The 24,149-nt window shown below is 50.0% G+C and overlaps 1 protein-coding gene across 6 annotated transcripts in view; it reads left to right on the top strand.

Annotated features, from left to right (window-relative positions):
• CTIF (cap binding complex dependent translation initiation factor) overlaps positions 1-16,366 on the top strand; it is a 149,031-nt gene extending 132,665 nt beyond the window's left edge. For all 6 annotated transcript variants that reach the window (XM_039566815.1, XM_039566811.1, XM_039566810.1 and 3 more), the window contains 2 exons: positions 9,952-10,005; positions 11,868-16,366. In XM_039566815.1, the coding sequence (XP_039422749.1) occupies positions 9,952-10,005; positions 11,868-12,083 (270 nt within the window). In that variant the 3' untranslated portion in view covers positions 12,084-16,366. The remainder of the gene's footprint in view (positions 1-9,951; positions 10,006-11,867) is intronic.
• The last annotated feature ends 7,783 nt before the right edge of the window (positions 16,367-24,149 follow it).

Below are 24,149 nucleotides of genomic sequence, written 5' to 3'. Positions count from 1 at the left end.
TTGTTTGTTCTTACGATGCCATTTGGCAGCCAGGTAACCTGAGCAGTTGCCTATGGCAGCAGAGCAGGAGGATGAAAAACCTGTCTCAATGGACTCAGGCTTAAAGTGATGCCATGTGGCAATAATGCCACTGTGGTCCCTCGAGGCACCTCACCAGCTGGTGTCCCACACGGGCAGGCGACACAGGGAGGGCTCTGCCACCTCTCATGCCCCATAATAACCCTATTCCCACCCCTTACCCATGTCCCTGTGCTCTTCTCCTGCACAGGGCTGATTTTTTGTTGAAAGTTTTAAGTTTCCTCTTGACACTTTCCTTCACCCCACTGAGGTCCCTCTCACTGGCATCTCCTTGAACACATTTCAGTACATCCCAAACTTGCTGTCACTTCTAAACTTCACAAGACTGTGCTGCTCAGCTCCTCCAGGTCATGGATAAGGATGCTAAATAGGGCAGGTCTGGGGATAACAACTTGGTAGTCCTCATCTCCGGCCTTCAGGCAGAGTTGAGTTGGAACCTAGCGGCTACAACCCTCTGAGCCCAACCATCCAACCCGTGTTTTTACCCATCCAGTTGTCCTGGCTTGGATACAAAGGGATTGGGTCTCAGGGGTGACAGGGAGCTGCCTTGGCACCATTCCCCTCTGAGCCCCCCGGGTGCCTCGGACAAGACTATTGGGGCAGGTTCAGAGCAAACCCCAGGAAGCAGCTCATCACAGAAGGACTAATTAAACTGCAGAACTCCTTCAAGCAGGACCAATTCACGGAGATCCCTCCAGCTTTAGAGGGTTATTGCTGCTGAGGCTGGGTGTGTACCCTGGGGTATCCCCATAATAGGGATGTGGTCATTGGCCTGACCCAAGACAGATGCTTTTAGGGTCTTAATACCAACCCTGGGGACCGAGGGCAGCTCCCAGGCACTGTGAATCAGCGGGGATCAGACCCGGCAGGCTGGCAGCAGGCAGGACAGTTGCTTCTCTGCAGGAGTTGTCTCCTACCTCCAGTCTGGTTGGCAGAGACAGTCCCATTTCAGCATCGTTTAAAATCTTGGCACGCTCCCATCGCTTCCCTGCCTTGGTACACGCTGCTAACTGAAAGCCTCGGGGTGGTGGTGCAGGGAGGATAAATGCTCCCCATCTAATTGCCTTCCCCCCACGTCTGAGTCTGCGGTGCAGCGTGTAGACGGGTATCCACTCCCCTCCCTTCTCTTCGTGCCTGTTATCTCCTGGGGCCATGCTGCGTAATTTAGCAAAATATTCTAACACGGTAATTAACGTCTGAACTTCAAGAGGGCACTGCCTTTTCACTGTCTCCTTCAGAGGAAGAAAAAGGAAAACCTTCCCGGCTGCAGTCGGATGAGCGAGGAGGGTGGTGCTCTTTGGAAAAGAAAATTGTATCTTTTAACGTGGGTTGTGTTGGGTTTTGTTAATCACTCTCACTTTTTAAAAAGCATCAGCCTTTTGAGTCAAAAAAAGGGTCTTTGACAGTGTAATGAGATGCTAGGATTTTTAGTATTATTCTCCGAGTCAGAGAATGAAACAGAATTTTTGCTTTATCAAATGAGCAAAGGCACCAAGGGGGTTGGATTTTGACCCACCCCATGGAAGCTCCATGAGGCCTGATGTGAACAGAGAAAACATGTTCTTTATGAAGAACGAGACTTACATCCTCACAGAAGTCCCCTTCTGGTTCCCCCATATCTGGTTCTGCAAAAACCTCAAAGGTTTGGTCTCCGGTCTGGTGGGACTGGGACAAACTGGGAAGTGTTTTGTCTAGGGAAAGGATGGAGGACGAATGAGGGCTGTGGGCATGGGAGGGAAGGCATTTCAGAGAAGGAGTGAAAAAGAGTGACTGGGGGCCAGGGACATGGGGAGGAAGGAGAAATGAGGAGAACAACAAGTGGGGAGTTGTCTTGGGAGTCCAGGAGATGGGAGTTGAAGATGTGGAAGAGCTGGGAGGAAAGTCTGGGGTTTGGAGCAAGTGGGGCACGGGGGTAAAAAGGGGTTGTAGACTTCCAGAGCCGTGGCAGGAGGCAGAGTGCAGGAGCAGAGTCTGTGAAGAGCAGGGGTGGGTGCCTGTCTGTAGGACCACGCAGGGCAATGGTGGATGTCCCTGTACGTCTGTGCCTGCCATACATAAATAACCATGCAAAAAGCTCCCATGCCCCCAGACCCCCATAGCTGTGCTGGCAAAAACACTCCTGTGAATGCAGCTTATTTGGGAAACAACAGATTTCTTTTAATCCTCGCCATTTTGATCAAAGGGCACAGTTAAGGTGGAGGAGGTCGAGTGTTATTTGGGAGCAGATGAGGACAGGCCAAACCGAGGAGGACAGTCCAGTGCCTGGAAGCCCATCTGCCCTGTTGAGTATTTCATGTGCAGGAACATATTCTTGGAAAGCCACAGCACTCGTTCAGTCCCAGCATTAAAACCATGGTGTTGTATCTTAAATAGGGGAGGGGAAATGCCACCCTCGTTTCTCTGCGACCCGCGGAGAAGGCAGAGGAAGCAATTTGCGCAGATAAAGAAGTGAAGCCAGATACCATCTCACAGGATGGTCCCTCCTCCTCGCGTGGCTTTGTTTTTCTCCCTCGCCCTCCGTACCAGGCATTGTTAGTTCCCAAAAACCCTTTCAATGGGATGTAAACACAACTATTTGCGTCTGCCGCCGCGCGCTCGCTGCCTCTGCAGAGCCAGGAAAGCGCAGAGCCTCCGGCCAGCCAGGGTGGAGCCCGCTGCAATCAAGCACCATGGTCTCGCCACTGTTTCTTTCCATGTTTTGTGTTTCCCCGGGACCCTTGGGATGAGATCACATCCTCCTCTCCCAGGGTTATTATGTCTTTGGACAGGCAGGATGAAGCCAGTCGTCTGGGTGGCTTGAACTCCCTGTGCACCCAGACCGGGTGGCTCTGGTCGTCTGTCCTGCTCACCTTTGGGTCCTGGAGGTCCACCTCCAGCCAGGGGATATGTAACCACCAGGCTACTGTTGGATGGCAGCATCCGGGTTGATGAGTGACCAGATTTTCTTCATCATTGTCTCCAGTAATTGCCTCTTAATGGTTTCCATCTTCGCAGGAATTCTTTCTGCTGTTCCAGATCCGGGGAGAGAGAGTGTCGTGTTTCATGGTTTCCCTTGTCTACAGTGGAAAGGAGTAGGAGGAGTTTCCCACGACTGGGTACAGGATTTTGTTCCTCTGGCCTTAATTCAATTTGCTGTTAAGTATCTCTGAGTTCCTCAGGAGCCTGACAAGGAGGATAACCAACATTTTGGTTTACTCGATGCAATAAACAAACTAATCTCCTCTTACCATCCTCCCAGGGAGTCCTGGTTGTGTAATAGGAGAACAGAAGTCTCCTCCTGAGCTGAGAAGAGCGCATCAATGTAAAAGGAGTTGGTGCCACCAAAACTGGTTTGGGTCATCCAAAATATGTTAGAGAAAGTGCCTGCTATGGACAAGGCTATGATGCAGCCACGCAGGCACAAGCAGCTCCAGCACAGAGCTCCTTCCCCCCTGTGCCACTTCGTCTGGGCAGCTGCTTGTGGGATCAGCAGTGGCCCATGCTGGTGGCCTCTTCCTCTTGGAGCAGCAGGAGCTGCTGTCAGTACATTTTTCTCCCAGGCTGAGACCACAACAGCCCAGTCAGGCAACTGGGAAGAGGGTTCCCTCCACGAGACACATGATGTGGTGGCACCTTGTGCATCTTCTGTAGGCTTGAAAACTTCCCAGATCCCCAGAGAGCTGTGAGCAGAAGGGAATGGGGAGAGAAGCACCATTGCTAGTGGAAGCAGCTGGACACAGACTGCCTGTCCCAGCTCAGCTGTGTTTTCAAATCCCAACAAATCACATTTTGGAGCGCTGCAGAGCCTGTGCCTTGTGCAGAGATAAGCACAGGCAACTCTGTAAGGGAAAGGTTTTCCCCAACATTTTGTGTTTGGGCAACGTCAGCGTCAAATGGGTGAGCAGCAAAGATCTGTAAGGGAAAGGTTTTCCCCAACATTTTGTGTTTGGGCAACGTCAGCGTCAAATGGGTGAGCAGCAAAGATTTCACTTCACATCACAGCCTGTGAACTTCTAGAAGTCTGTTTCCATGTGCTCATTGTTTCTTCTCTGGAGAAAGTCAGTCTCATCTGACTTCCCTCGATCCCAGAGAGGGTCTCTGTGCCCCTTTAGAGAGGGTGGCACTGGCATAGCTTGTTGGTGGGCACAGGATGAGCTCAGCTGACCTTCTGATATCCTGGGTCAATGAACTGATACATCTGATGGTAGCAAATTGTAGAAATGCAATCACTCATCCCCACACCCTTGTTTGTACTTTGCATTTTCCCCAGTCCTGGCTGTTTTCACCACCCCGTGCCCTGTGACAAGAAGAAAAGTGGAGCTGTACCATTGCCTGTGTCTCAGAGAAGTGCGTGACTGTCCCCATGCAGAGCCATGCAGTCCCATGGATCTTATCTCAGGCATCTTCCTTAAAGACTTGTGACAGTAGGTTGATAAGGGGCTCCTGGAAAGGCAGAAAATTGCTACTGATGTCTGTCTGCACAGAGCCCGTGAAGCAGAATTGGCCTGTGCTCCCAGGAGGACCCACCTAGCAGACTGTGAGGATTCCAGAACGTTTTGGGGGCAGGAGTTCCCCATCTGTGGTCCATTAGAGCAGGAAGAGTACCTGCAGAGCTGTGTTAGCACCTGAACTGCACTGTTGGATGTAGGGGATGATCACAGAGCCATAGCATGCTTTGGGGTGGAAGGAACCTTTAAAGCTGATCCCATTCCACCCCCTGCCATGGGCAGGGACACCTTCCACTGTCCCAGGTTGCTCCAAGCCCTGTCCAACCTGGCCTGGGACACTGCCAGGGATCCAGGGGCAGCCACAGCTGCTCTGGGCACCCTGTGCCAGGGCCTCCCTACCATCAGCATAAACAAGTTCTTCCACCTATTTAGTCTGAATCTCCTTTTTTTTAGTTAAAAATTATCACCCCTTATCCTGTCCCTACAGGCCCTATAAAAGCTTTGTCCTTACTTTTCTTATAAGCCCCCTTCATAAGGGAGTCTCTGTGATGATCCTGACCACAGAGCTGAAACAGATCCATTTGTCAGAGGACAAAGTCCATCACGGCTCTTCCCAAGGCCCTTTCTGGTTAAAAGCAGGACTGGGAAGCACCATCCAGTAAATCCACTGCATTTCCAGTGCAATATGTCCACTCTGCTTAAGCTCCAGGTGGCACAAATAATTGATTTTTCACTTCCTCATGGAAATAAGTCTCCATTTTCCCCCGTGGCCTTGCTCCACACCAGTGAGCCAGTTGCAGCACCTCGGCAATGCATTTGCAGCATGCTGGTTCCCCTGTGGGCATGCTCCTCAGTTTCTGGGAGGGGGGAATCCTGGGAGGCACCTCCTCATGACCCAGGTGTGGATGAAAAGCATACCTGTGGGCAGCCTGGGTGTCCATGCGTGTTGCCACTGGACGCATGAACCCGTCGGGGAGCCAGGGTGAGCAGCGTGTGGGCTGCGGTCACCCCAGCTTTCCCTGGGTCTCAACCCAGCCTCTCCGTGGCTCTGGGTGGATATTTTCCAGGTTTCTTGCGCTTTCACGCTGGAGTCATCACCAAAGCATCATAAAACACTGCATGCTAAGGGGGTAGTTAGTGGCCGGCGTTGCTTATGTGTCATTTTGCAAGCGATATTGTACACAGTAATTAGTACTGTGCCTCGCAGGAGATGTATCATTGCATCTGGAAAGGGTAATGTGTGCGTTGGGCTGCTCCCACCCCATCTCCTGAGGAGAATTGCTGAAGAACACAATTAAACCTCCGTGGTTTGGTGATAAGGGACAGTGGGGCAGGTTCTCCTGTCCTCCTTGTGGTGTGGGCACCCCTGAGAATACCAAGTGAGCACTTCAGCTTCTCAGCAGGCCGGGTGATCTCAGAAAGCAGATAATAAACCCAAATATTTGGGGTATATCCCACTGCCTTCACTTTTTGGTTTGCTCATGGTGGTCTGCACCCCATGCACGTGCATCTGTTGCTGTTCAGGAGGATCAAGCTGCTTCTGTCCGTGGTGAGGCACAGCTGCAGTTTTGGGGCTCTTTGGGTCCTTCAGCCGTGGCTGCATGTCTACCCCATGTGGCTTATGATGCTTATCTCTTTAAAGATGTAAAGGGAAGGTTCTGGGGCCACAGAGGCCAGGGAAGATGAGTCCCAATAGCACACCATGGAAACCAGTTGCGCTCAAGAGCCACCCTGCAAGGCACTGCAGCTCCCCACAACACACAGCACTTCCAGGAGCAGACCCTAAAACTTATTTTGGGTTGCTGATCCAAATATTTAGCACCCAGAGCCCACCTGGGCACATTGGCTCTGCAGAGGACCTTGCCCAGTGCTCATCTCTCAGCGTGACATAGAAATTTGAAAGAGAAGGCGCCTGGTGTCTTCCACCAGTCTGCAAGGCTGAGTCCAGCACCAGAAACAAAAGTGAGAAGCCTTTCGCAACTGAGGCTGGGTATTATATGACTGGCCGGGCAGATTCTGGCATGCAGCCTCCTCTCTTAGGAAATCAGGCAGACTCTTTGTCTGCTTTCCAGCAGGAACTACTGCTTTCATTGCCCGGCTTCGCCCGATACGGGGGAAACCGGCTGGAGAGCAAAGGGAAGTTTTCATCACAGACAGCCCCAGCCTCCGGGGGATGATTACAGGTTAAACTGAGGAGTGCGTGAGTCCCAGCTCACCTGCCCTGTTGTCTGCCTCATGCTCCTCTTTCAGATCCCTCGTCCACATCCACCAGCTGGTTTGAACCCTGTGGGAACCTGGTGGAGAGGGATGGGATTGTGCCCGTAGTGGGAGTTGGGCAGAGGCACACAGCAGGGAGGAGCAGCTATAAATAGTTAAATAAATAATAGTTCCAATGTGGGAGTGCTAATTTAATGGGTATAGAGTGTTTACCTTAAAATATTTTAAGTAAATATGAATTAGATTGCAAACAGTGAATGCAGTTGGCTGGGTGGTCACACGAGTGCCGGGACTTTAGGGCTGTGATTTCCCTGGAACTCTCAAAGCATTTTCACCATTTTTTCTTGCAGTCCTGGTCAGGTCTGACTCAGGGGTCACAGAGCTTTGGGAAACACTGTGCTCTGGCTGAAGGAACCACCCCAATGCTTTGAGAGCCTGGTGCTCACATGGGTCACCATCAGTGGGGGTGAAATACTCTTTGAGACATACATGCAAGTTGTCATTGATGAGTGAGGACATCCGTGGTGGGAACACAGGCAGCACAGTCCATGTAGTCAGCAAGGTTCAGGGCCCATGCCAGGCTCCCTGATCTCCTCCTGCCCCATCAGGCAGAGGTCAGAAGCAGGTACTGCTTACACCCCTGCATGCTATGGCCATGATCAGAACATGCAGAGAAGCAGTGCCATCATTCTGATCCTCCAGGCTTCAGTCCTTTGCACTGATGCAGGTGGCTGGCAGCCATCTGTGGCCATGGATTTGGACTCTGTTTCCCCAGAGCACCAGCAGATCTGACTGCTGGGCTGTCCCCTGATGCACAGGGATGTGCCTGGGCTTGGTGGGCAGGTTGTGGGCCTCCCCAGCCTACATGTCTCAGGCAGAGGCTCACCTGTAGTGCTTCAGACTGGTATCTCTTAGTGCTCTGATGGAGCAGTGGAGCATGTGGTACTTGGGTGGACAAGTGGGGCACGTGGTGCCTCTGGAGCAATGGTGCTCATGGATCCTGGATAGATGAGGTGCAGTGCATGGTACCTGGATGGACAAGGTGGGGCATATGGTGTCTCCCTGGACAAGGTGTAGCACATGGCACCCTGATGGACACACTGGAACGCACGCATTCTCCTTGTTCAGCCAAGTCACATTAGATGGTGTCCATGAGGGCAGCGTGAAGTTGGAGGGTGCCTGCCCAGGGCTGGGGGTAGGATGTGTTCTGTGTTTCATCATAGAGAGGTGAGACTGTTTCTCATTAGCCAAGTGTCTGAGCACTTGACAGGGACATGTTCATCCTCACCAACACCTTTTGAGGTAGGGAAGCATGTCCCAACCCTGTGTGTGGGAAGCTGGGACTAGTGAAGTTGCAGCCTTTCTATGACCACATATCCTGGGCAGGGAGTAGGATCACTGAGGAGACCATGGCAGAGGAAGGGCTGGAGTCAATCTTAACTACTTTCGTGCTTTAGTTTTCGTGTTACATTCTTTACTAAAGAATAGCAAAAATAAGAAAGGTGTTGTTAAAAGGTAATGTCTGTTACTCTCTTTGCAGCCCTGCTTCATGCCACGCTCATGAGCTAAATACCCCAGGAGGGAATATCTGGACTACTGCCTGTTTATATTTTTCCCTAACTGATATATTTTTTCATTGTTGGTGTTGGGTTTAAAATAATCTCATATTTTCTTGTGAAGAATCTGAACTGTTTTTGAGAACTTATCTCAGAGCACGCGGCTTGGGCTTAACTAACATTTTCCAAACAACTCAGCAGAAAGATAAACTGGGGGGGGGAGAGGGGGGGGAGAGTGGGAGTGTAGAAAAAAAACTGTTGCATGATTTAAAACCCTGGCTGAAGCTTTGGCTAACGAGAGATAAAACCGATGGACAACGTGCTCGTCAAGATGCTGTAAACACCATCTTCAAAGTGAACAATCCGCCAAAAACAGAAGACAGTGAAGACAAAACTCTGAGAGCAGTGATAATTCCTTGCGTTACCTCTTTTTTCCCCTATCTATTTTCCAGCCAGTGTGGAGCTGGTAAACAAACAGGCATTTATTTGTAGATGAAAGGAAACATGGAAAAACAAGAGTGGGAAGGAGAGATGATAAGGCCCAGAGTCACAATTCTGATTTTAACTAATGGATGTGACTTTGGAGTAACGTTTAGTTATGCTGAGCAATTTTTATTAGGGCAGTTTTAATCAGTTCAACTGCTTTTAAAAAGTCTGCCTTTCTCTAATGAATTTCAGATACTAGTGAAGCCAGTTTTCCCATTTTTTCTGCTTTTGCTCAGTGGTTACTGTACACAGGGATTAGCTCAGGGCCATCAGGGCTTGTTCATCCCAAAGTGATGGGATGGAAGTGGCTGTAGCTTCGAGTGTTGCCAGTACCTGTAATTGTCATAAGGATGAGAACAAAGGAAAATGTATATTTTTGGTCCTGTTTCCAGGGTCCTTGCTCGTGGTTTCCGTGTTTGTGGGGTGAGACATGCTGAGCTCCTACACTTTGCCGTTGTCAGGTGGAGCTGTTGACCATCACTGCATACCCTGGGTCTGAACGAAGAGAGATGAGCATCTTCCTGCACCATCCCATGCCATGCCCAGCAACATTTTGGTCCTTCCTGAAAGCTGCTGCTGTTTGCAAGCTCATGTTTGTGACACAGAGTTCATGGAGAGCAGAGCGGGGTTGGAGTTGGTGCACCTGAGACTCCGTAGTTTCGTTGGCACCTCTTGCCCTTGCACCACTGTGTAATCGGCCTAGAAGGAGCTGTATTAATTACAGTGTTTTGGATGTAACCCTTTCCCATCAGGCAGTTTTGTGGCTGTCAGAAGTGTCCCCAACGGGGATGGAGAGGTTCAGGGGTGGGTGGCAGAGCCCTCCCCTTCCAAAGGGCCACTCCCAGGGCTGTGCTGCTCTGGTGTGGTTGGCAGACAGCTGCATTTATTCCCTGTGTGTGTGAAATGAGTGTTTTCTCACTGCCTGCCATGGGATAAAAAAAGCAATGCAACCTAAACAAAATTTATTATGGAAGTCGTTAATCTAAATTTTACCCCATGTTTTGTCACTCTTTACCTTTAAATCTTTGTGTTTACAATCTCTTTTCTCCCCTCTTTCTGATTTTATGCCCTTTCCTCCTAGAAGTGTCAAAAGCCAAGCTGGACAAGGAGATAGAAGGAGAGTCATAAGGGAGGAGGAAGAGGAAGAAGAGGAATTTCTCACTGCTTCTCTCTTCTCTCTTTCACAGTTGTTGCAATCTCAGGATGTGAAGGAAGATGCTGTGCTTTGCTGCTCCATGGAGGTAGGAGGCACCTCTCCATCTGCCCTGATCCTCATTGCTTTGCCCCTTCTGTCCTTGCCCGTGCATGTGTGAAGCAGCTGTTTGATGTTTCCAGACCCAACAGCTGTGTTGTCTCTGTGCATTTTGGAATGATCAAATGGTTTGGGTTGGAAGGGACCTTTCACGGTCATTTAGTCCAACACCCCTCTGCAATGATCATGGACACCTTCCACCGTCCCAGGCTGCTCCAAGCCCTGTCCAGCCTGGCCTTGGACACTGCCAGGGATCCAGGGGCAGCCACAGCTGCTCTGGGCACCCTGTGCCAGGGCCTGCCCACCCTCCCAGACAGCAATTCCTTCCCAATATCCCATCCAGCCCTGCCCTCTGGCACTGGGAAGCCATTCCCTGGGTCCTGGCCCTCCATGCCTTGTCCCCAGTCCCTCTGCAGCTCTCCTGGAGCCCCTTTAGGCCCTGCCAGGGGCTCTGAGCTCTCCCTGGAGCCTTCTCTTGTGCAGCTGAACACCCCCAGCTGTCCCAGGCTGGCTGCAGAGCAGAGGGGCTCCAGCCCTGGGAGCATCTCCATGGCTTCCTTTGGCCTCACTCCAGCAGGTCAATGTCCTTCCTATTCTGAGGACCCCAGAGCTGGATTCAGGACCCCAGGTGAGGTCTCACAAGAACAGTGTAGGTAGAAGACCACCATGAGATAAGAGATGACCCGTTGAGATTCTGTCATTGGCCTCCTGATGCATGTAAATGGATGCAGGAAGTTTGGTAGCTGGGCTCCCATCACAATATTTTATCATCCTGGTTCCTTCAAATCTCACCCTCCATTAAGTTTTTAAGCACAGAAACAGCTGTATTGGAGCAAAAGCTGCCCCATGACTCACACAGAGGTTTGCTGTGCTCAGCAGCAGTTTTGCAGAGAAGCAAATGACTGCTGGACATGGCACTCAGTGCTCTGGTCTGGTTGACAAGGTGGGGATCAGTCACAAGTTGGACTCAATGACCTTGGAGGTCTTTTCCAACCTAATTTATTCTGTGATTCTGTGAAATATAGCAGTTTTATTGGTTACTTTTTTGGGAAGTGATTGGCCCATGGAGATAGATGCTTTTCTTGCAGAGAGTGGTTGAAGTTGCAGCCTGAATAGTTAAAACTCAGCAAAGCAGACAAGGCGGAGGGTTTGATTTTTAAGGTGAGGACTTTGGGGAGCTCTGTTTTGTGGAGACCTCTGTGATGGTGGACTTATCACTGTCCGCCCCAGACTTGGACCTTCTCTGCACTGCTTCATGGAGGCTCTCCAAGGAGTAATTGTTTTAGAAAAAGCCTTTGGCTGTCTTCAGCAAAGCAGCACAAGTATAAATGCAGATCTCGGCAGGGCAGGATTTGTTATGCACACAGGAGCATTCTGCTTATTCCAGCTAATGACTGGGAGTCACTGGGAGCTCTGAATCAGCGAGTAAATGAAGGGCCAGGTAGAAGGCAGGAATACCACATCACAGCCTGCACTTTGTTTTGGCAATAGCATGATTTTTAGGTGGGATTTTTTTTTTTTTTTTCAAAAGCAATCCGTCGCTGCCACCTTTGAAGTCAGTGGGAGCTGAACCATTCACTCCTCCAGCAGCCTGGTGCGGATGCTTTTGAGAACCTCGCCCTTCGTGTTCAGCTCTTGGAGCCTGCTGCTGGGTGGTTTTGGTTTTCAAAAGCCACGACGCCTTTAACCTTGCCTGCACCAGGCAGGGGAAAACCAAAGGGACAGGAGGTGTCTGTAAAAAGCCAGAGGGGTGTTCTAATACCATAGAGTGATAGAATCATAGACTATCTCAAGCTGGAAGGGACCCACAAGGATCAGTAATCCATGGTTGACCCCTTCTCCTCCCAACAGCTGCAGAGCACCGGCCGGCTGCTGGAGGAGCAGCTGCCTGAGATGATGACAGAGCTGCTGGCGATAGCGCGCGACAAGATGCTGTGTCCCTCCGAGTCTATGCTGACCAGGTCCCTGCTGCTGGAGGTCATCGAGCTGCACGCCAACAACTGGAACCCCCTGACGCCCACCATCACGCAGTACTACAACAAGACCATCCAAAAACTGACGGCTTGAGGGGCAGGGCAAGGTGGGGTGGTAAGGGACGAGATGAAGACGTGCGCCTTGATGGGACCCGGCAAGAGCTTTTCTGATTTAAATCCCCCAGCAGACCAAACCCCAGCATGCTCGAGAATATGTTCGTGGGGTGGGGCGGGAGCAGCATGTTTCTTTTTCAGCCGCGTCGCCAAGTGCCACCCCTCCTCCCCGCCGTGGTTTTGTTTTAGGGGTTTCTTTTTCTGAACTCATTGCTCAAGCAGCAGCAGCGCATCCCGCCGGGTTATTGTTTGGCTTTCGAAAGAAGACAGAGAATTTGGAAAAGGAGGAAAAAAAAAATAATCTAAGTGGGGGCTAGTATTGTTTTCACGCCGTCCTCCTGCCTTGCCCTGGCCAACTGGCAGGAGACAGCAGGCAGCAGATGTCTCGGGAGGACAAAGCCAGGCACACACTACACCAGACGCTCATAATTGATGGCTTTTGTCAAGCGGGGCTTGCGTTAGGTTTCCCCCCTCCTTCTCTTGTTTTCGACTTTCTGTGTGTTCCCCCACCTACCCGCCACCCCTTCAGAGGCAGATTGGAGAGCGGGACAACTTTCTTATTTGCACTGGGTTTTCTTTTTCTCGAGCATTCGTAATTTCTTCTTATCTTATTGTCTTGTTGGACGGACAGTTGTGAGCAGCTCGGGGACGGGGAGAGCAGCGCCTTCCTTCGAGCTGGGTAACGGTTTATGTGAAGATGCTTGAAGCAGAAGGAGTGTTTTAAAGGAGTCCTAAAGCCACTGCAGAAGTTACATAGCCACCGTCATCTTGCCAGTAACCTCCTCGGTGGATTGAGAAATGTGTCCTTTGAGCTGGGGGCTCTAAAAACAGGGGATTCTGTGGCTCTTGCTGTTCAAGTCGCCATTATTCCTCAGCCACTATAATCATTTAACTTTTCTTTGTAATAATTCTTTTTTTCCATTGAAGGAGTGCTTTATTGTTATTACTGTCATGGTTGTAATTATACATTTAAATCCAGGCCTGTTGTAGTTGGGCCTAATAATGTACAGGGCAAGGGAGAAATGAAGGTTTGATGTTCTTTGGAGACTGGTAAATAGAAGACAAGCAGTGCATAGCAAAAAAAGAGGAAAAAAGAAGAAGGAAAAATAGAAAAAGCCAAAAATAGAAGTTTTGAGCCTGGCTTCTAACTAGCTGAATATGCTATCCAGCGTTCCTAGGTGTGCAGTGTGCAGGAGCAGCTCTGTCCCGCGCTCCGTGTAAGTGGTGCAGTGTCATCAAGGCATGGGGGACATCTTCAGAGAGGCAGAGTGTGCTCGGGGATCCCCAGGGTGCTCCAGGATCCCCTCATGGCTCCGTGCTGGAGCATCCCGAGGGAGAGGACGGCTGTGGGGGATGGTGGTGAGGTGCCACCTGGAGGGTGAGAGGCTGGACCAGGGCAACGCTTGAATCGTGAAGAAGACGCAGTGGGCTCCTTATTTGCTGATCTAGCAACACTTTGACTTGGGAAATCCCTCCAGGTGCTTTTTCCAGTGAAGCCTAGTGAGGGTGCAGGAGCCGAGGAAGGCACGATGCCGTCAGCCCATCCTGGTTTCTTCTCACTGCTCAGTTTATTTCCTTTATGATGGTAAGAGAATTTGTGCCGCAAGGATGGCGCACACGGACCCTGGACCAGGCAGGCTGGGCCTGAACTCAGCAGCTCAAACCCATTTTTCAAAGCAAAACGTTGCATTTCTGGTGGCTTGTAGAGAAGAGAGATTTCACCCCGACCTCCTTGGATGTGCAGTATGTTCTCGGGTGCCTTATGAATGTGTTGGTCTGTCTGCGATGGGGAGGAAGCTTTTGCTGCAAAATTCAAAGGGCAGAAATTTTCAGCAGAAAATGCATTGCAGGGGGTGAGAGTCATGATGCTGCAGTTCAATATTATCTGAATTTTCATCTGGTTGTCTGCTGATCCAGTTTTCATTCTGCACCTGGAGCAAGAGGAGCGAGCTGGAAACAGGAGCTTCAGTTTTCCTGTCTACCCAGAAAGCAGCAAAATGATTGCTGAGTGCCCTGGAATTGTCCGGAAAAATTAACTTTTGCTTCACTAACTCAAGCCCAGGAGCTTCGCATGGTGACGGCGCCTTGCTTTGGGTCAGCTTCGTTAGTAGCAATGTGGTTTGATAGTATTAATGAGCAGATGAACTTCATTAAGGCGGCAAAGCCCATCAGTATTACAAGGCTCAGGGTTGTGCCCATTGCTCTTTGTTTTTCCTGCTCCCTGAATTCTCAAGGAGTGGAGGAGAAGGGGATATAACACCCATCACAGTGCACTTAGGCACAGTGTCAGTCTTCTGGGAGAAGGCCTGAAAAACAGTTTTGTCTTGATTTTTTTTTTTCTTGTTTTTTTTATGAACAGAGAAGTCCTCTAGCAGGGACTACAGCCTGATGGGTTGGGGTGCCAGGGATCCCGCCAGCAGTGATCCAGACTGCCACTCTGGCCCCTGCAGATTCTCACTTCCCACAGAATTTTTTCTTGGATTGTAGTGAAAGAAGAAAAAAGAAAAGAAAAACACAAAGAATTGGGGATGTTGTTTCTAAAAACTTGAATTTTCACCCATCAGTGCATCAGGAGGCATTCAGAGTCAAAGTGTAAGCCACTGAGCAGTATTTCTCCTAAAGCATTTCCCTAACCCTACCTGCTGTGAGAGTTTATTCAATTTTCTCATTGTGGGGCAATCCTGCAACCCCCACTGACCTGGCTTGGCCCATGACTTTCCCTTCCAACACTGGAAATGAGGAACTTCTATGTGAAATCCGTCGTTTTTTAATGTCTTGCCATTTATCTCTGCTATTAACATACATTCATCCAGCCATTAACTGGTACATCAGTCACTCTGTTGATGTCCGAGAATCAAAATGTTGACCAAAAATGGCGTTTTTTTCCCAAAAATTACATGCTGCCAATGGTATCTTTCTGAAGTCCATCCGTAGGAAGCCTGCGGGCACATGACATCATTCACCAGAGTACTGTGTTGGGAAAAGAGGCACCACAAGGACATTTGATGGGCAGGATGGGGAACAGTGCTGGGGAATTTTTTGGGTGAGAGCACCTGGGGATCCTGGAGTGTTTTCTTCTCTTTTTTTTTTTTTTTCCCCTTTTTTTCCCCCCATCTTTTGGCTTACTTTAGAAACGGTCGCCAAAGAGCGTAATTCTCCAACGTGTTTTTAGGCGCAAAACCACTGGCTACGTCTCCCCAGATCAGCCAGATTCCATTTTGCTGCTCAATAAAAGTATCTGTGTGGGGTTTTACTGTGTTGTCCCCATACAACTACATCAGCAAAGGGGAAAATAACCCCCTCAGGCCAAATGTGTGTGGGGCCAAACGTCGGGGTGGTGCGGAGGCGAGTGGCTGCAGCATCACCTCTGTGCCCATCTCCCTGGGATGGAGAGCAGGTTTGCGGACTCCGTGCCAGCCTCCCCAGAGTCTAATTCACCTCATTCCTGGTAAAAATCTTTCCAAACTGATGGGTTTTGCTACACAGAAAGTGACTTGTTTGGTTTCCCCTTGAGGGATTCCACTGCTGTTCGGAGAACTCATGTGTATATGGAGGTGAAAAAAAAATGGGGAGAAAAAAAAGGAAAAGTAAGTGATTTGCTTGGTTCCCCTCTTCCCCTGAAGGAGATTAATTAGTATCTATTCTTGGCATGATTGATGGCTTTGAAAGAAAACTTGTCAGAATAACTTATGATTTATTTTCATGCTTATTTTTATAACACCCCTCACTTGGAGATCTCTCAAAATCTTAAATACGATTTTTTTTAATTTCCCTGCTGGGTATTTTATGGCTTTACACTAATTTTGCTCTTCTTGGTGGTAGCTATTAGGCAGTCCTGGTGATGTTTTCAGTATTTTTTCAGAAGAAGTGATACTAAAGGTTGCAAAGTCCACTGGTGATAGCCAAGGGAGCTGCGGTGTCCTGCAGAACACGAAGTTAACGCTAGCAATTCTTCTTTTTTTTTTTTAAATGTATTTATTTGCATTTGAAAAAGCGACATTTTTAATTTAATCATATTTGTTAAACTAAGCGCTTTAAATTTTTTTTTTTTAATTTCAAAAAAAGAAAAATGTTTTGGGGAGAGTAAAGACTAGATAGTCATACTTAGAGAAATCACAAACTCATCGTTTTCAGCATTTCAGAGACTGTTAAAACAAGGGAGCTCATAATTCTTTGTGGTAATTCAGTCTTTGTTTATAGAACATCCAGACCCACTGTATGCTATAAAATGCATCATCTGAGTAATAAATGTTTAAAGCTTGACATTTCCCCATCTCTTTGTGGGTACGCGCTATCGCTTCTCCTGCTCTGGGAGGGGCCGTCCTTTAGTTCAGGATGGAAGGAAAGGAATATTGGGTGGGTGGGAGCAGAATATCCCTCGTGGTGCAGCTCAGGAGGGCTCCGTGGGGACAGCTCAGTGCTCCTGGTGCCACGTCACATCCTGCTTCTCCTCCTGTGGGGCTTGGTCCCTATCCCCATCACTTCTCACAGGGGTGAGGGTGAAAGCTTTGGGAATGGTGCAAAGGGCTCAGAGCTCCATGGATGAGGGATTGAGCCCCTCTCCTGATCTGCCTCCACTGCTGCCCCCTCCCCTGCTCCCCATCCTCTGCCCAAAGCAAATTTCCCATCTCTTTGTGTCCTACCTCAGCTGAGCCTGGGGGTCTGTTAGAGAATCCCCCTGATTTAATCACATCCATTCCACCCAGTGCTACAGCAATGCGGGCTCACCAACCACTGCTGCCTGTTAAAAATAGTCTTTCAAAATGATATTCAAGATGTTTATCACAAAATCACAGAATATTCTGAGTTGGAAAGGACCCACAAGGGCCATCAAGTCCAGCTCTTAAGTGAATGCCCATACAGGAATACCAACTGAGCCAATCTCAGAAAAAACAGGTGTACTACGAGGTCTCCTTTGGAAAGCTCTTCTCAAGCCGAAGGCAATTAATTTTTGTCTAACTGAAATGCCTGTATCTTGTCCTGGCCTGAGGGAGGGAAAGAGAGGGAGAAACAAGATGTGAGGGGAAACAAGGAGTGACACCACCACCCAGATCCCACAAGGAGATTCATGTTGCTTCCCACACCTCTATCCCCACATTCCCCCTCCATTTCCCTCATGCCAGAGCATCTTCTCCCTCTCGAGTAAAAGGCTCACAGGACACAACTAAGCACCACAGATGTCCAAACTCCCCCAGGGGTCACCCCCTCCCAGAGCCAACATGCCTGCTCCAGAGAGCAGGGCTTTTTGGGAAGCCCCCTACCTTGCCCATCATCGGTGGAGGTGTCTTGACTGCAGAGTGATGTCCATTCCCTGCACACCTCACCTTCTCCCACCACTTTAAGCAATGGTGGGCTTGAAACTGAGCCTTCAGACAGTTGGATTCAAGAACACTTGTAATTTAGATCAGAAACTGGGAAGGAATTGCTGGCTGTGAGGGTGCTGAGGCATCATCACAGGGTGCCCAGAGCAGCTGTGGCTGCAAGTGTCCAAGGCCAGGCTGGATGGGGCTTGGAGCAATGTGGGATAGTGAAATGTGTCCCTGCCCATGGCAGGGTGTGGAACAAGGGGTTCTTCAGGGTCCCTTCGAACCCAATCCAGTCTGGGATTCTATGAAATACCATACCTGACCATGTGCCACCTTTTCCAAGGATCCACCCCTGAACATACTCATCATGAGCCCCAACCTGCAGCCAGACCCTACAGCTCTGGGGTGTGCTGGAGCTGGAGTTTGGCCTGTTCCTAATCAGGGGTTTGAGCATCTGGACCAGCTCTGGGAAGAGTTTATCAGCACTGGAGTTTGGCTAGGAGCAGATAAGCCAAGAGCAGAGACGATCCCTGGGGCCCCTGGGACCACCAAGATGTATTAAATGAGAAAATAACCTGCAGTAGCACAAGATTTGGAGCAGATGGATGGGCATCGCTACAGAGACAAAGCTTTCAAGATGCAGGAATATTTCTGCGAATTCCTTGTGTCTGCCAAAAACCCAGACAGCAGCAAATAAACACTCCACGGATCAGAGTAGGGTTGCTTGGCTTCCCTAAAACATGGCAAACCTGCAGGTAGCTGAGATGCAGGATGTTCTCCTCTTCCAGCAGCTCCACATCTGTGCTGGGTGTTAAGGGGAGTTTTTAAATGCTCCTTCTGGTGGCAAAATGGGCAACAAAGATAAGTAACCTTAATGTAACTGCACTGGTGCTCTGTTTGCCATCTGAACTGTAGCTTTAGTGATTATTGCTTGGGATGCAAGAAAAACAGTGATATTAAAACAATAATGCACATTACAAGACTATGTGGCCTCTTCCTTTTGTATCCCACACTAGGATCCCCAGTTAGAAAGCTGGAGACTTGTGTGGCTACGCAAATGTGACTACTGAGCCAAGCTTGATGTCTGTCCTGCTCCCCAGGACTTCTCTGAACTCCTAGAGAAAGATTTCTGCAAGAAATACTAATACTAATAAACATTTTCAGGAATGCAGACATTGCCTGTACCTCTTGGAGGGGTCACTGTGCTTATCTTTGCAGATACAGGTGAGTGTGAGGTCTCGAGGATGGACGGTCCCAGAAATGGATGTTCGGTTTTGTTTGCCCCAGAGTCAATGGTGAAAAAATGCAAAGTCCCTGTCAAGAGAAACACCAAGATTTCAGAATTGCATTCTGTCCTAAATCATCCTGGTTTTTCACCAAACAAAGCGTTTTGTTTCAATGTATGTTGTGTTGCTGTAGCAATAACATTTAAACAAATTGGGTTTTATTAGCTCAGACCTTTTCAATAACTTCCCACAGAGCTTTCCCATCAGAAGTTTCCACTTCAGGGAAGTGATGCCAGGAGATGGCAACAGTCTGATGGGAGAAGTCACCTTTGCCATGTGCTGAGTGGTCCTGGGCTTGCTTCAGCTTCTGCTGCTCTTCTCCTAGCCCTGCCAGAGGAAAATGCATCAGCATTTCTGTCCCCGCATGTCGTTCTTGATGTCCAAATGCATGACATGCGGCCTTGCAGCCAAGACTTCAAGTTGGACATCAGGAAGAGTTTCTCCATGGAAAGGGTGGTTAGACATCAGAAGGGGCTGCCCAGGGATGGTGGAGTCCCCATACCTGGAGGTGTCCAAGGAATAACTGGATGTGGCACTCTTGGCTGGGTGAGAAGGTGGGGATTCATCACAGGTTGGACTGATCTTGGAAGGCTTTTCCAACCTAAATGATCCTGTGAAGATGGGGTAGGACTGCACAGACCCTGCTAGTGCTGCTGGTGACCCCACGACAGTCGCTGGTGGTGGAGCTGTGAGCAGAAACCAGGTCTTGGAACAGATCCCTGCAACTGGTGGAGGTGTGGGAACAGCTGTCTGAGGAACTGGGCTGCAGTGAGGGTCTGCTTGGGCAGGAGAGCTCGTGGAATCACAGAATCCCAGAATGATTTGGGTCAGAAGGGACCTTATAGATCATCTTGTTCCATCCCCCTGCCATGGGCAGGCCAAGACAGGGGTCCATGAGATTCCATGGCATCTAGGACCTGTGCAAAGTCCAAGTGGATGGTTATGAAGACCATTTCCACACTTCTACAGACAGCACCAAGCCTGGGTGTTATTTTGGGGGGGGTGGGGGGGGCTTGAATGTACAGATGGAGCACCCAGGTTTCCCAGTCCAAGGGACAAATCCTACCTGCTCTTGCTTCATGCAGGCACCTGGGAGGCGTTCCTTCTGGCCGTTGTCCTGTGGGTGGAGGTGGGCAGCAAGCAGTGCTCTTTTACCTTTAAAACTAACAACAGGGAGCTCTGCAGGAGCCTGGGCTTTCCTGGCACAGAGTCCCGTGCCCTGTGCAGAGCTAGGGTGCAGTGCACAGGTGGGTCATGAGCCATGGTCAGGTGTCGGCTGAGCTGGGGCTTCCCCCAGTCCCATCTGTCAACCAGGGCCAAATTATCTTTCACTGGCACTTTTTCCTTTTTTTTTCCTCCCTGGGATAAAACCCAAAATAAATCCTGGTCAGCATTTGCTACTCCCTGTCTTGATCATAGAATCATGGAATCTCAGAATAGTTTGAGTTGCAAGAAACCTTAAAGATCGTCTCATTCCACCCCCTGCCATGGGCAGGGGCACCTTCTGCTATCCCAGGTTGCTCCGAGCCCTGTCCAACCTGGCCTTGGATACTTAGGGGGATTAGCAAAGTTCAAGCTCAGAAAGCAATTTTAAATTTACCTTTTTTTGATAATCTAAAATTTTGAGGTCCAAAAGAGGTCAGCTTTCAAAGCAAGTCTGTAAGATTGGGTAGATTAGGGTGGGAGGAAAAACTGCACCAGGGGATGGGTTATCCAAAACCTGTCTGGCGGTAATTACACGTCGGTGGATGAAAAACTGGTTTGAGGGCAAACACCATAAAAATATTGCTTGGGGAGAGAAAGACGACAAAGATTGTGAAATCCAGTCGGCAGATTGTTTTACAGCAAAGGTAGCTTCTCTCCCCAGGGCTGGATTTTACAGCTCACATAAGAAACCAACCCCCGGTGAGCAGGGCTGCTCTGCTCTTCTTTTCAAGCACAAAAAATGCAGGGTATTTGCTAGAAACCATGGGTTTGTGCTGATTTCTTAGAGATAAATGCAGTCTTGTTTTTGGGGGGGGGGGGGGTGATGAAGCGTTTGGGAGAGGGGTTGTGTTGCATATGGTGACTGCAATTCGTTTTTACAATCACTGCCTGGACACATCCTGCTGTATATATTCTTTATATAAAATTGCATTTCCATTGTTTCTCTGAGCACTTAAAGGGGTGCTGCAGGGGCTCACTGCTCTCCCAAGGGGGCTAAACCCAAATAACCCAGTGCTGCTGCCTGGGTTCTGGTTTTCAGCTCATTTTACACATTTTTTTCTCCATTTGCTCTCTGTCCTCTAATTTATATTTCCCTTTGCTCCCTCTGTGTTTGCAGGCAGGTTTCCAGCTCTGTGCTACAACATTTGGCCACCTCAGCTCCCTTTTCACAGCTGAGGATGTCCCTTCCTCAGGAAAGATGAGTTCTCCTTGTGCCAGTCGCCACCTGCACTCACCTTTTTGGGAACAGGTGACCATCCTGGGTCCCTGCAGCTCACATTTAAGTTCCCAGAACCTTGCACAAGAGTTTTCTTCCTTTACTAACACTTCCTGCAAGCGCTTTAGAATCATAGAATCCCAGAATGGTTTGGGTTGGAAGGGACCTTCAAGATCATCACCTCCTACTCCCTGCCATAGGCAGGGACACCTTCCACTATCCCAGGTTGCTCCAAGCCCCATCCAGCCCGGCCTGGAACACTTCCAGGGACAGGGAGTCCACAACCTCCATTTTCCCTGGGGTGCACTGGATTTGCATCCCAAAATCCCACCAGGAATCACCACCACCCATGTTGCCCTGTAAATGCCAGGAGGAGGTTGCAGGGAGCCTCATCTCCTCCTGTTCTTCCCGCCCCTCCGTGCACAGCCCCTTGTCTCCGAATTCCTCCCCTAATTACCCTCTTCTCCGGGTTCTAATTGTTCCCATGGTGCTGGATTAAAGTGACGCTCCTAAGGGAAGCAATGGGAAAAAAAACCCAGTCCAACAAGCAGTTGTCCCTTGGAGATCTGTCCCAGCCCAGCATGGCCCTGCCCAGACACGGATGGGGACAGCCAGCCCCATGGCACGGTGATGCACCATGGCCACCCCCAAGGACAGGCTCCCATGGGGTGTCTGGGACACTTGGCCTCGTGCTTCTTGTCCCACCTGCAGGTGGACAGGAGTTTTTGGGGACATCCAGGGGGGCTGGTGAGGGTCAGGGCTGGATTACCCCCAGGGCGCTGTGCTGGAGCCTATTTTCTGGTGGGAATTGTCAGGATAAAATTAGAAGTAGGTTGAACTTTATCTACAACTTGAACTAAGGCTGAACTTGGCCCTGTTTTGTTTTAGCTTTTCAAAGTTCAATGAAGTTCACAGGGAGGGAGGCAAGTGGGGGGGCAACTGGATTATTTTATTTTAACTTGGTCTTTCTGTGATTTCACTGTAGTTTGACTGCCTCCTCAGCTTGGAAAGGCTCTTCTCAGGATATTCCCAGTCCAAGGTGATGTGGTGGCTCAAATACTGCCATAGGATTTATTCCATTTCAGGTTGGGTTTAATCCCTTTCAGGTATTTATGGCTGGGGTAGTGCAGGGCTGAGCAAACCTTTTCCTAGCTCAGCCCTGGGTCTGCTCCAGCCCAGCCCAGGATGGGAAGACAAAGGGGAAAGCTTGGAGTGGATTTGGAGTGCAGAAGGATCACAGCGGTCTGCACTGGAGATGCTTCAAGGGATTTTTGGCACCTTTTTGTCCCATGCTGACCAGCTGGGCTTCCAGACAACTTTCCAGCTCTGCCGACACTTCTCCTAATCTTCATTTTTCATGTGGCCACCCCACAGTGGAGATGAGTTGGCTTGCCTGGATGCACACTATGAGACCCGTGAGCCAGAGCTGTGCTGCCTGTCCCTGACCCCGTGGGTTGTGCAAGCTGCTGGCCCCGTGCAGAGGTGTGTGGGTGGTGCGGGGAGCACGTACAGCGCTCTGCACCTCGCTCTGGGGACACGGCAGTCCCCTCTGGGCCAAGGGAGGTGGTGAAAGCAGCAGCAGAAGGACGTGGTCGTGGAGGTTTCACACTGAACCCATCGCAGAGCTGCGAAGGGACAAGTGGCACTGCATCCCTCCAGGGCCAGTTGTGTTTCCCAGCGAGCCAAACATCCCTTCCCAGAACAGACGGGAGACTTCTACCACATGGTTATTTCACCTCCTAAATTACTCAAGAGTTTGTAGAAACTTCACCAATTTTTTAACAAAGATGCCTCCTAGATCACTGACAAATCTAGGGAATGCGTAGGGCGGACTGATTTCCTGGAATAGGACTTACTGGAGGAAAAGTCCCTCCAGGCTGGCTCCTAACTATGACACATTTGATAGCCATTCAAGGATACTGGGAAACTTGTCATTTGTCTCCGTGAGGCTTCAGACAGAGTTTCATCATAAATTCTGACTGTTCTGTGAAATAAAACCAGCTAATGTCTACCAGCAGCCCTACAACTTCCGGGGTTTATGTAGGATGTATCACAGGGGTGATTTTTTTTTCTCCCCCCCCCAAGGTTTTATGCCCGGGTGCAAAGTGACTTTATTGCACCTTGTCTTCTTTCTTCCTGGCAGGGTGACCTGCCTTGTCCCATGGAGGGTGGCATGGGCTGTGGGTGTGCCTGAGCCGCCACCACTGTCAATGAACTTTGGCACCTTAAACTGTGGAAAACCCTCCGTGCCAGAGGGAGGGATAGGTGCCTGGCGTCCAGGAGATCAGATTGCCCCAGGGGATTTGCTGGGAGTCCCATGATGAGCCTGGAAGGGAGCCCAGACGGCAGGGCACCGCCGTGCTTTCCACCCAGGGCGCTCAGCCGGGGTCCCTGGAGGACAGCTGGTGGCCTTTGTCCCTTACTGTCACACTTGTGCATGCAAACCCCAACCCCACAGCACCCCAAAGTCTTGCTGGGGTGAGTTGAACCCACCACATGGGATGTGAACCCACCGGCTCTGCAGGGGATGATGGCACATGGCAGTGGGAAGCCTGGTGTGAACCCCTCCTGTGTCTGCACCACCAGTCCCAAGGGACCATTCCTGTGCTTGCCTGCAAAGGGTGTTCACCAGGCTCACCCCAGGGGCAGCCACCTTGGGGTGGGTGGTTTTTTAGGACAAGTCTGGGTCTTCAGCTGTGACTCACTTCCCTGTGCTGCTCCAGATGCAGGAGATGTTCTGTTCACTCCCAGTTCACGCGAGCTGCAGCTTGGCCACCAGCATCGTCCATCCTCCTCAGCCTCACGGTGTCATCCCAGGTCCCCAGTGTCACTCATCACTCTTTTTTGCCTCCAAGGTGTACAACAGGATCTCAGCAGCAACTGTTTTGCAGGCAGATGAGGAATCCAGCACTGCAGATGGGTTTTTAATGTCACCCATCTCAGCCCTGCCGTCCCTGTGAGCTGTTCCTGGGAGTCCTTGCCCAAGAGCTCTGCCTCCAGGAAATGCCATTATCAGCTGCCTCCATCGGCTG

This window comes from Corvus cornix, chromosome Z (assembly GCF_000738735.6).
Source record: "Corvus cornix cornix isolate S_Up_H32 chromosome Z, ASM73873v5, whole genome shotgun sequence".
NCBI classification, from domain to species: Eukaryota; Metazoa; Chordata; class Aves; order Passeriformes; family Corvidae; genus Corvus; species Corvus cornix.
Note: the sequence above shows the minus strand (reverse complement) of the source record. Positions and strands in the feature narration are given on the sequence as shown.